Genomic DNA, 12,225 nt, shown 5'->3' on the forward strand with positions numbered 1-12,225 from the left:
GCACGCCCGGAGTGCGCCCCGGCGAACACTGGCGCGGAGAGGAAGCCGCGACACTGGCCGGGCGCTGCCGTCGCCACCGAGGAGGAGGAGGACGAGGAAGAGGCAGAGGCCGCGCCGGCGGCCCCGCCGTCAGCCCGCAGCCCGTCCATGTCCCAGCTCCCGGCGCGGCTCATGGCCCGGCCTGGCCCGGCCCTGGCCCTGGACTTGGCCCCGCGCAGGACACCATGGCGCGGTGCGCCTCCTCCCTCCTCTCCTTTCTCTCCCGTTCTCTCGCTCCCGCCCTCTTCCTCTCGCCCTCTCTCCCTCAGTACGCCTCCCGCCTCCCGCCCGCCCGCCCGCCCTCCAACAGGTTAGCTCATCGCGGGACGTTTATAAAAACGAAGTTCAGGTTGGGAGGGGGCCTGGGCTGGTCGGGGGGCCGCCTCCCTCCCGGAGGGCTCCGGCTCGGGGCCGTGCCATTGGCTGCGCGGGGCCACGTGGGGTGGGGGCGCGGGAGAGCCTGGCTTTTGGCCCGGGTCCCGCTGGACCCACCCACCCGGGCCCCCACCCCTCCCCAGCCCCTTGCACAAGCCCACCTCCCCTTCCTGCCCTCGCCGTCGCCACCCCCCAAGAGCAGAGCGCTCGACCGCCCAGCCGAGGCCCTGTCTGCGACTGAGGCAGGCGCCTAGGCCTGCACGGTGTCTGGGCCACGGCGTTTTTGCCACCTCTCGGTTCCCCAGCTGCACAACTAAACGAAGACGATGGACAGAAATGGTCAGAATGGGGTGAAAACAGACCGATATTTTTATGCTGTTACTTAATTCCTTGGATTCGCAGACCCAGACCCAAAAGTGAGAAAGCGGATTTTTCCTATACTGCGCATTGCCACGAAGCAAAGGAATTTCATTCGTGTTATTTCATGCGTGATCAAGTGGACAGACCCACCCCTATACACACGCGGTTAGCCCGGGGAAAAAATAGCCCTGGAATGCCCTTAGGGCGCTGGGCTGAGACTTACCAGTAAATCAAGCAGGGGGAAAGACCCGGTCTCTGTGCCGCAAACTTGACAATTTGCCGGTTTGGATAGTCCGGATGCCTAGTCCCCGCTATTCGCTTCTACACTGGGACCAGCGGGTAACTGCCTCTTGAGCTGAATTCCCCAACGCTGGAGTGATGCTCTCCTCTCCACCCTCCCTACCCTCCTCTCTTGCAACCCCTGCCGCAGCAAAAAGACCCAGTGGAAGACGTCAGGAGGAAGCAACTCTGCAGCCCAAAGCGAAACTTCTGCGCTTCACGAGCAACCTACCTGCCTCTTGCATTTTGCAGCCACCACCTACCCCCACCGGTTACTCACACCAATTAATTGAAAACTTCACTTCCCCAGAGACCTTTGTTTCGGTTTCTTTTCCAAGCTGCCAGCTGCAGAGAACCGAAAGGGGCAAATTAAGGGTTTGATTCCCTCTCCCACCCCCACCAAGGAAATTTGGGGCTCATGATGGGAGCAGCCCAGAGCAACTGAGTTTGACTTCCAGGAGGTGGAGTGGGCTGGGGCAGCTCTGCCAGGTGTCAGGAATCATAGCCTTGAACCCTTTTCATCCCTTCTTGGTACTCAGCCACAGAGAATCAGTTCCCCATCTCTCATCATAGCTATTAATGGGGAGCCATTGTGAATGAAATTTAGGATCCAATCCAAGAACAATATTTGATCCGCTGAGCTGAGGATGCTGGGTGGGTGCAGTACCTTCAGAATGAACCCATTTGGCTTTGTGGCATCATTCCCCAGCCCAGCCCATTTCCAAGAAAATCGCTCTAGTTCTGTGATTGGTGACACCAGCTTTCCACCTAGCCCCACTGCTGCTGGACCCAAGATGGGACCTGGATGGAAGCAAAAGAGCCTGGAAACTCCTCCTGGGGCTGGCCTAACTTTGCAGGGTGGGCTGCTGGTGTTGGGAGTGTTGACACGAAAAATGCAGTAACCATAAAAGGCTCAAATAAAGGGGAAAGTTATGAGAGGGGCACTGGAAAGGAAAAGCAGAAGAATTTGTTTGACCTTATTGAGTCCTAGACATGTTCATGATCAAATTTGAGACAAGAGGAGACTAAACCTTTGCAGAAAACTGTAGGGGATAGAAATTTGCTGATGAGAACAGCAAATTTGGTTTCCTTGAGAGAAGGCAGAAGCTAGCAGCAGTTGGATGGACAATTTTTAAAACTCCAGCCAGAGGTAGGAGACAGAGATGCTGATATTTGAGAGTAGTCCTTTTTATCCAACAACATCAGTACCAAATCAATCATGGGGTACCACCCAAAAAAAAACTCTTACTTTTCCTTTATCTCCCTTATTATTCCTCAGAGAGGGAAAACAGATACTTTACAATTTTTTTCATGACTACAGAAAACAAATTTGTTAAATTATTTCTGAGACCAAACTGAAACCAATGAATGTTTAGTGATTTAAAACTAATTATATCTGTGGTTTTGTGCCCAGGGACTTCTGCGCCATTTTCTATCAGATTAATATCTTTTAATGATTGATTATATGCTAAAGACATGGCGAAAATGAAATTGTGACAGAAAGGAAGACTCTGTAAATTTTCTTGATTTCAGACAGTCCTTCACATTTGCTTAAAGGGCAGGACTGGGGGAAATCCTAAATGAATGAAAGACATTTCTCAATGGTGGTCCTGCCTCCATTTCTACTGTAGGACAGGGGTCTTTTCTGCCCATCACTGCCCAGCTATGTTCAGAGATAGGAGAGGCTTTTAATTATAAGGATCATTGCCTCTTGTTGTCCTGCCTCTGAACCTGCTTCCAGGACAGCTTTGGAGTCCCAGTTCTGGGTTAGGGAATTCCTTTCAGAAAGAGGTTCTGATTTGACCCTGCGAGGATCACTAAACCCAGCATCCTAGAGCAAATGCTGCTTTGGATCATAGCACTGAGTTGGAGTACCAAGCAAAGTTAGAATTGCTGTGTTTATGAACCAATAAGACATATTTTACAAGCTGGGGGTGATAGTGGAGGAATTTTGAGGCGGATTTACAGAAACTTTTCTTTTGGTTGTATATCCTATATCCTGAGCTGATTTTGGGTTGAAATTTAATGGAAAGAATTTGCCTTTCATTATGGGAAAGACAGATTGAATTCTCTGCCCACCCCCCACTCATTCCTTCCCTCTTCTGTGCTGCGACTTTAACAACAGAAATCGTTTTTGTTAAATAAAAATCTTTTGCAACCAGCAATGTCTCCGCATATTGCTGTGTTATTTGATGAAACCAGTTTTGTTACCTCTCCTGGTTCGGTGAGAAACATAGTATGACCCAAAGCCCATGCTCCCAGAGAGCTCTTCCTGCCCTCCTTTCCCCCACAAGCACTTTTTTAGGGAATCAACGAGGTTCTGGAAGTCATACACTATCTTTTTCTGTAGATGAACTTTTCAATCATGTCCCTCTCCTGAATTGGGGGAAGAGCAGATGCAGTCTTTCATTTAGATTTATTGAAGAACAGAAGTTCCTTTGCTTGCCAAGACAGCAATGAGCTCAATTAACCACATAATCGGTGGCCATTTGAGTCAAGAGAACAATCTGTTGGTCCTATCGGAGTGGAGTCCTGGGGACTCCTTTGAAAGTATTTCCTTTGAAAGTATATTTCCTTAAAAATCACACCAGTGAGTACAGGACACTCTCCCAATTAATTTGTAAGAAGTCTAAAACTTAATGCAGTAGTAATGCCTTATTTCCAAAGTAATGTCTTAAATCCAGAAGAACTGGCTGGGTAGTGTTCTTAACAGTCTGTTCTTTGTCAGCTTTGGAACTAGTTTTCCCTCTGTAGGCAATACCCAATTTCAGTCAAGCTGGACATAGCAAACGAACAAAGCACAAAAATAAAATCCTACAACAAAAATCTGGGATGAAGAAAAGGGTGTCTAGCAAAATCCAGACAATAGAATCCTGAATTTGAGCACTGCAATGTCTGAGATATATTCATTTTGGATTTAACACACAACTAGGCTTAATGAAATGCAAATTTTTTGTAACAAGAACTCTCTACCTCCCCCCACTCCCAAAAAGCTGTGTAGTGGAACCTGGTTTGCCTCCCGCAGGATAGCTGATTGTTGCTTGGGATGGAGAAAAATTCTTAACTCTTGGTGGGAATTAAACGATGAGTTTCTCTGCGTCCAGAGAGGCACTCATCTCAGTGCGAGAGGGACTCCGCAGCTTGGGCCAGAGCTGGAGGACCCAAGTAACTTGTTATATTTTTAGCAAAAGACCACCAACATTTGGGTGGTGTTTTGTCTGCCGCGTAAAGTTATGGGGCTGTTCTCGGAAAACACTTTCCTAGCAATACTGTTAACTGATGATGTTCAATAAGTGCTCATTCTGTCGGCCTTTTTGAGATGAAAAATAACTCTGTCTCTCTCTGTCTCTGTCTGTCTCGGTCTCTGTCTCTGTCTGTCTCTCTGTCTGTCTTTCTGTCTGTCTCTCTCTCTCTGCCTCTCTCTTTCTCCTCTCTTGCCCGAAAGATTTGGGGAAATACCTAATCACGAAATAAAGACAGGGGTACAGCAAAGGCAAGGTTGAGAAGGGCGAGAGGGAACAGCTCAGCGAGGCGGGGCAGCGCGCAGTTCCTCAGGCCTGGCGCTAGATGGCCCTGCAAGTTTTCCTGTGGTGTCTAAGGACACCCGAGCTTGGGCTGGTGGCGGGTCAGGGAAGCCCCAGACACCACCGAGAAAATACCTTCCCTTCCACTCGCCAAGGCAGTCCCCAGTGGGGCGCGAGACTGTAGGGGTAAGGAGAAGAAGAAATACAGATAGCCAGTGACACCGGGAAGAAATAGCGAGTCTTGTCTGCGGAGGGTCGGCAGCAAAAAGTCAATACCGAGTAAACCTGAAATAGCCAAATCCTCGTCCTCCCTCACAAACCGAAACCTCCAGCCTGAGGGACCGCGCTTAGCCTAAAGAAAATGTTCGCAGCTCAGGCTCTAACCGTTTTTCTGTCCCTCCACCCAATGTTCGGTTCCAGTCCACCAGCGAGCTTGCGCCCCTTTGAGGGCCGGTGGGGATTTTGCTTGTTTGGCGCCGAAGGCAGGAGCCAGGCCCCGACAGCACCGCGACCTCCCGCAACTCCGCCTTCATCTGTGCCCCTCCCATAGGGCAGCCTGGACAAAATTTTATTACCTTCAGTCTCAGGCCAAGAGTGTTTACCACTTCACCTCGGAGGACCCGCCACCTCTCAAGAAACAAATATTTAGTCTAGAGGCCTAACTGAAAATTAAGCCTCTTTTATGTAATTCTTCCCTTTGAGCAAAAAGTGCTTTTCAGTTCATTTGGAGAAAGTCTTTCCTGCACCCTCACCCCAATACATCTTAAAAATTCCTGCCAAGACACGGGGTCATGGGTTGGCTTTTTTTATTGGGTGAGTCCTGTACTGTGGTAGTGGATAGGCGGTGGTCTGATGGCCTAGAGACTGAGTCTAAAATCCTGGAACATTTGACAAGCCTCTTCTAGTCTCAGCCTGGGAGAAGTGCAAAGTTTGGGTACTTCACTAGTAAATACCAGCACAACCATGTTAATCATCTCAATATCCTCTACACAGTCTTAGGGTTTTGGAGGTAGGCCTGTATTTAAAGAAGGTACGTGCAAAATGGGGAGATCATAAAATGCTTTTAAATACCCAGTGTTTTTAAATATCATGAAACAGAAATATTATCAAATATAAATTTAAATCAGGAGCAAGTCCTGAACCCCTTCTCATGGAACGTTTTTTAATCTCTAAAAAAGAGATAATGGTAGAAACTATTTCTAAATTTTAGAGTCACTGTCAGCTTTACACTAGATTATAGATAGATACATAGATAGATAGATAGATATCATTTGTAATTTCTGAGTAGAAGCTATATATATATATATATATATATTGTATTGACTAATGTCAATTTTACTACTAGTAGGCATGGAACCTAAATAAAGGAATATCAAATATTGTAATGGCATGTTCACTGCCTCCCATGAAACACTGTATGCTAAATGGAGTTTAGTGAAAATTTATAGTTTTTTTTATTGTGAGAAGTTTTCTTACATGGTCTCAAGAGTACTTTTCATAATAAATGAGCTAGAATATGCAATAGCAGTGTTATTTAAAAGGTGCAACATAGTTTTTAAAACCACTAACGAATGAAGGTGTCGCTGAGAAACCGTGTTTTACCTTTTCAACAGACTGAGGTTCAGTTTGTAAGCAGCCATTGGGTCCAGTGGCACCACTGGGTCCAGAGGACGGAAGTGGGAGACCCACCCGGTTTTTAAAGGAGGAAGGAGTCGCAGTTTGCACCCTAGCCCCCAGCAGAGGCTTCTGCGATTGAAAGCATCTCACAGCGGCTGAGACTGCGAGGAAAACAGACGGGGGCGCCAAACGACAGCAATAAAGGCATCCACGACTTCCGCTCAGTCGCGCCTCCGCCAGCTCTCAGCGCCCCCCCCCACCCCCAGCTCCCCCAGGGCTTAGCCGCCAACCCCCGCAACCCTCCCAGCCTCCAAGGGCTACGGCCTGAATGGAGCTGTCCCATTCTGTCCCCAAAGCAAGTGAGACGGTCAGACAGTCGCGGGGATGGGGGGAGGGGTGGAGGAGGGAGAGGGGAGAGGTGTCTACCCTTCCCAAATTCCTAGGGCAGCGACTCCCCTCCGCTGGGCGCGGTCAGCCAGGAGTGATGTAGCTGAGTACCCAGGTTGAGTAACAGAAGGAAGATGTGGGGGCATCCTCCAGGCTAAGCCCTGACCTTGTTAGTGGCCAGAAAACCTGCAGGAGAAGGGCTCCACGTCTGGTGGCCTCTAGATTAGGGTGGCATTGGGTTAAGTGCTCCTCTAGATTCTTAACGCCCACTCCACATCCCTCCTCTCACTTCCCCAGCCACCGCGCGCTTATCCAGCTTTCCATTTCTCACCTTGGGGAGAATTTCGTTTATTACCTTAAAGAGGTGGGATTGATTTTCTAAGCAAAACTTGCTTTGTTGAAATAAGTTGGCGCCAAGGGGAACAAGAGAGAAACTTTTGGCATTAACTACTTGTATAAATGTATATAAATATACTTCACACCTTGCCTCCCCTTACATTCCTGACGCGCCCCCAATGGGTCCAAGGTTAAAAGGAAAGCGCCAACAGAAAGATGGGCAAATGGATTCCGGGTTTGCCCCTAACACATCCCGAAGTGCTGGGTGTGGCGGCTGGGAGGGGGGGGGCTGATTGGGGGGTCTGAATTGGCCTTGAGGCGGGGGATGCGAGATCTGCGCCCGGCGCCCAGAGACAAGGCGCCCAGATGCCAGTGTCTCTGGGTCGTTTCAGAAGCTCTCAGGCCGACCTCCAAGTCCTGTCCCTGTCCTCTCTGGTCCCTGCTGTGGCCGCCGATGTCTCCCGTTGGGCTGCTGGCCGGTAACCATCACAGTGCTTTGGGAATTCGGGCAGGGTGGGGCGCAAGCGCGGGAGGAGACATGGAACTGCCTTGAGTGAAGATTGATCTTCTTTAAAATGGTTGCCACCGGCGTCATTATGACCATCAAAGTTATCGCCAAGAGGCTCAGCCGCCAAATTCGGGCTTCGAGGAGCCTCAGCAAGGCTGGTCTTACAGTCTCCGCACCCGGACGCAGCGCGAAAAACACCCAGGGCCACAGGTAAGAGGCTGGAATGAGGAGAGGGCGGGCGGTGGGGATGAAGGAGGGAAGGAAGAAAAGCAGAAAATGGAAGAGAGGAAACTATGGATGATAGGGGAAGAAAGCTAATCTCTTCTCTCCCTCCTTTGACCTTAAAATTTGGCAACTTTGTCATAAACAATTCGATTTGAGGAGGGGAAGGAGATCTGGCAACCTAAAAAGTAGATTTGGGGAGACCCAGATGGTGCAATAAATTGCCACTGTATTTAAAGTTAGCTGTCGAATTCTGCTATGAAATCGTCCAGCCGAGTTCATCTCCCCCGGGGAAAATGCATAGGTGACAAGCGTATCTATCAGCAGGGTTATAAAAGTAAAAAACCTGGGACTTCAAGTTTAGAACTCACTCTGCAAGCAGTGTTAAAAAATCAGAAAGGACCTAATGATTTCCGTTTGCAGGCGGGCCCAACGCACCACCCCAGCCACGTAGCACTAAAGTGCTTTCAAAACTATAGAAGATTTCTTTTCTCCTCCTTCTCCTCCTCTTTCATTTCCTCCTCCTCTTCCTCCTCCTCTTCTTCTTCCTCTTCTCTTATGGTGGGAGGAGAGCAGTCAGGATGAGGCAAAGACGTGGGGGGGGGGGAGAACTCGGTGTCTTATTTGTTAAATAAAATACATATTTGGTTCTGAAATTCGAAAGATAAGTAATCCAGACAGGAGCACAAGGTCTTCTCCTTACGCAACTCTTCTACATCCTCCCCTTTACCCCCTCCCACCCTCCCTCCCGCTTGTAAATGTTCAAAAAAAAAAAAAAAAAGGACCTTCTCGACGATCTACTCTGGAAATTCTAAGCATTATCTATTATTTAACACGTATCTGTGTCCGAGGAAAAATGAGGAAGGCGCTGCATGATTAAGACCTAAGGGGCAACCCAGCAAACTGAGAGCGTAATGATGCCCCTAAATGAAGGGGGAAATGTGCCGCGGCGCGCTCTATTAATCAGACTGTCAATTTCACCCCCGAGGCCAAACCCCCGGGCGAGCAGAACCGGCTCTGAGCGGGCAAAGGACCGGAGCCTTTCTCCTCACTTCTTGTCTCTTTTCGCCTCCTACCTGGATCTATTTGTCTGCTCCGAAGCCGCCGCCTTCATTACCCACTGACAGGAGCGTGTATTTATTTGCTTATAAACCTGTTACAATAAATGATTATTCGAAAGGCGTCATTCGTACCTTAATGACGAGCTAGCGCTACTTTTTGATGAATGACATCTCGGGCTCGGAAGGATGTATGGGTCATTTTGACCAGTCATTCCCTCGCTCTGGCATCCCACAATCTTTCCGCCTCCCTCCAAAAGAGATAATAATATTTAGAGGCACTCGCTGGGGCTGAATGAGAATTAGCCCTAGGCGCAGCCCATCATTAGGACGGGACAGCCGGGCCACTGTGACATTTTTTAGAAAGCTGAGATGATGGAAAGAATAAGAAAAGAGATGATTCTGATGGAAAGAGGGCTGCACAGTCCAACGGCCGGCAAGAGGTTCTCCAATTTGTCCGACTCAGCTGGCAATGCCGTGCTGGAAGCCCTGGAAAATTCGCAGCACCCGGCTCGCCTCAGCCCGCGCCTGCCGTCCGCCCCCCTGCACGGCGCTCTGGGAGACCTCCCTGCCAAGGGCAAATTCGAAATAGACACTTTGTTCAACCTGCAGCATCCGGGCAGCGAAAGCACCGTCTCCTCCGAAATCGCCTCTGCCACCGAGGGCCGCAAAAAGCCGGGTCATTATTCAGAGGCGGCCGCTGAGGCGGACATGAGCGACGTGGAAGTGGGCTGCTCGGCGCTGCGTTCTCCGGGCGGCCTTGGCTCCGCGCCGCTCAAGGAAAACAATGGCAAAGGTAACTGCGCCGCCAGCGCCGCGATCTCCAGTCCCATCCACCCAGTTCCTTCGTTGCCCCAACCGGCCCTTCCTGGTGTTTGACCCTTTCTGACCCTCCACAAAAAAAGCTGCCGCGGGCGGAGTCGGGTGGCAAGCAGGGGTTTGTGCCCTCGGGCTTTGCTCCTTGAGTCTCCCAGCGAGACGCAGGCCTGGGGCTCCAGGCTCCTCAGTTCTCCAGCTCTCACTCTCGTGCCGGAGAAAATGTTTCTGCGTGCGGGTCTAAAAGCCGGCGTGAGACGACCTACCCCGAGCCGGCCACTGAGTAGCGCTAGCAGAAGGGTGCCCTGGGCAGTTGCTCTGAATTCTGCCGCCTCTAAGTCCCCCAGGTCGAGGGGAGAGGGCATTTTCCCTAGTAAGTCGGAAGCAGGCTCGCCTGGGACCTCTGGGAGACCCACTTGGGTAAGCTGGAGACGAAGTTGAAAGTAGAGTCCATCCCTCTAATGATTTCAGTTTGAGTTTTGCTGTTTTTCGAATCTTAAAATGTTTTTAAACAAACCCAAAAGATTGTCAAAGAAAGACTAGAGGTCGAACAGAAAGCGGCCCTATGGTTTCCAGACCATGACAAGCCCAGAGCTTCCCAAACTGCGCTTAGATGTAATCATTTTCACTTGGCTAATTTTCCTTCTGATTTGAAAATTTCCCATGAATTAAAAAAAAAAAACCCTCCCCAACATAGTCCCTATTATTTAGTTATGAAGGGCTCCCCAAACTTTATTGATTCCATTAACGGCAGCAATTTGTAAGCATGACAGACCCCATCAATTCAGACAGCGCTTTGCCTTCTGCATGTCGCGGTTTCCCCCATCCGCGCTCAACGCCAGCGCGGGGCTCTCGGCCCTACAGCGACTCATGCGCTGTCGGCCGTTTATTTGCCAGGGTACGCCGAGAGCAGCTCCACCGCGGGCACCACGACGTCGGCGTCAGGCTCGGGCCTTGGCAGCCTGCATGGAGGCGGTGGCGGCGGCGGCGGTGGCGGCGGGGGCGCGGCGCTGGGCGGCTCAGGCTCTGGGGCGGATCAGGTGCGGCGCTACCGCACAGCATTCACCCGCGAGCAGATCGCGCGCCTGGAGAAGGAGTTCTACCGGGAGAACTATGTGTCGCGGCCCCGCCGGTGCGAGCTGGCTGCTGCCCTCAACTTGCCCGAAACCACCATCAAGGTATCGATTCCAGCGCGCTCCTGTTTTAGTCTCCCTGGGGGTGTCTGGGGCTTATTTCTCCTTTGTGGTGTCTAGATTTAGCTTAGGGTTTGGTAACTCGCGGGGGAACGTCACCAAAGGATTTGGCTTGTTTGTACTTCGGCTTCCAAATTCGAAGGGTTGGCCGACCTGGCTGATCTGGGAAGGCCTGAGAATGGGGGACCCAATGTCTCAAACGCTCGCCTCTGCTCGGTTCTAACCAGCCCTTGCCCAGGTAGGTGCCTCATCGCCCAAATCTATGGCCCCAATTTTTTCCTTTTTTTTCTTTGTTTTTTCTTTGTTTCTTTGGCACAAAACAGAGCGAAACTTTTCATCTGCTCTTGATCTTGGAGATTTATTTTCCACATAAATCGTTCCAACACGGGGGAAAAAAACCCCACATTGCATTTAAAAAATCGATTGGGTCGAAAAAGTTGTTTCCTAGACATTTTCCTCCTGGGCAACGGGGAAAAACAGCAACTACTGGGATGGCGGAAGTAACGAAGTTGTCCTTATTTATGTATCTTTAGATAATTAATTTTTATTACACATTGGGGAGCGATAGCCAGAAAGTTGGGCGACTTGATGAGCACTTCACCGAGGAATCGACGCTCTGGAAAAAGAAAATGCCAAAACTCCACAGAATAGGGAAGGGGTGTGGAAGCTTTCTTTGGTTTGGTAGAGCTTTAATTTAGAGTTGTGACGGATGATGTCTTCATTAGATACTGTGTTGGGAGGGGTGGAAAAGTCCCCTTCCCAGTCAGTTTAAGGGATAACGTTCCGGCCACTGATTTGAAGCAAACGAAATCACCCTTCCAAAATCAGACCCGTGCCCTTCAGGATAGGTTCGTGCAGCTCAGAAATCAAGACTTTGCGCAGCGACCTTTTAGAAAAGCTGCCGCTACAGCCTTTTCTTCAAAGGCGGGCTAGAATCCCCGAGCAAATCCTGGGATTGAGAGACGGGCGCTCAGCGAGAGCCGGCACTGGGGAAGGGCATGAAGAACAACGGGTGGGCTGGGACGAGAAAACGCAGCCAAAAGGACGGTGGCAGAAACCGGCGAGCCGCAGTAGTCGGACACAGGGGAGCAGGCTCCTTTCGCTGGGGAGGGTGTGCCCACGGGGGCCCACGGCGGCCCACACCGCCCACAGGGCCCCAGCTGAACGAGCCGCGGGGCCTGGGGGCCGGGCCTGGTCGCAGGGAGTAGGCCGGGCGAGCCCCAGGCCCCGAGGGGCGGGGAGGCCCTGGGCGGGGCTGGGGTCCCGGGCTCGCCCTAACTCGGGCCGCCGCGCGGCTCTCCCCGCAGGTGTGGTTCCAGAACCGGCGCATGAAGGACAAGCGGCAGCGCCTGGCCATGTCGTGGCCGCACCCGGCCGACCCCAGCTTCTACACCTACATGATGACGCACGCGGCCGCCACCGGAAGCCTGCCCTACCCCTTCCACTCGCACGTGCCACTGCACTACTACCCGCACGTGGGCGTCACGGCTGCGGCCGCGGCGGCCGCGGCC

The 12,225-nt window shown here is 51.1% G+C and overlaps 2 protein-coding genes across 2 annotated transcripts in view; one reads left to right on the top strand and one right to left on the bottom strand.

Annotated features, from left to right (window-relative positions):
• Positions 1-173, bottom strand: part of HOXD13 (homeobox D13) — a 1,903-nt gene extending 1,730 nt beyond the window's left edge. Inside the window, exon 1 of the mRNA XM_004674504.1 lies at positions 1-173. Coding sequence (XP_004674561.1) covers positions 1-173 — 173 coding nt within the window.
• Positions 174-8,891: 8,718 nt separating this feature from the next.
• EVX2 (even-skipped homeobox 2) overlaps positions 8,892-12,225 on the top strand; it is a 67,946-nt gene continuing 64,612 nt past the window's right edge. The window contains exons 1-3 of the mRNA XM_012725456.1: positions 8,892-9,501; positions 10,419-10,699; positions 12,022-12,222. Of these exons, the coding sequence (XP_012580910.1) occupies positions 9,078-9,501; positions 10,419-10,699; positions 12,022-12,222 (906 nt within the window). The 5' untranslated portion in view covers positions 8,892-9,077. The remainder of the gene's footprint in view (positions 9,502-10,418; positions 10,700-12,021; positions 12,223-12,225) is intronic.

Source organism: Condylura cristata, unplaced genomic scaffold (assembly GCF_000260355.1).
Source record: "Condylura cristata isolate star-nosed mole 26May11 unplaced genomic scaffold, ConCri1.0 scaffold00002, whole genome shotgun sequence".
Taxonomy (NCBI): Eukaryota; Metazoa; Chordata; class Mammalia; order Eulipotyphla; family Talpidae; genus Condylura; species Condylura cristata.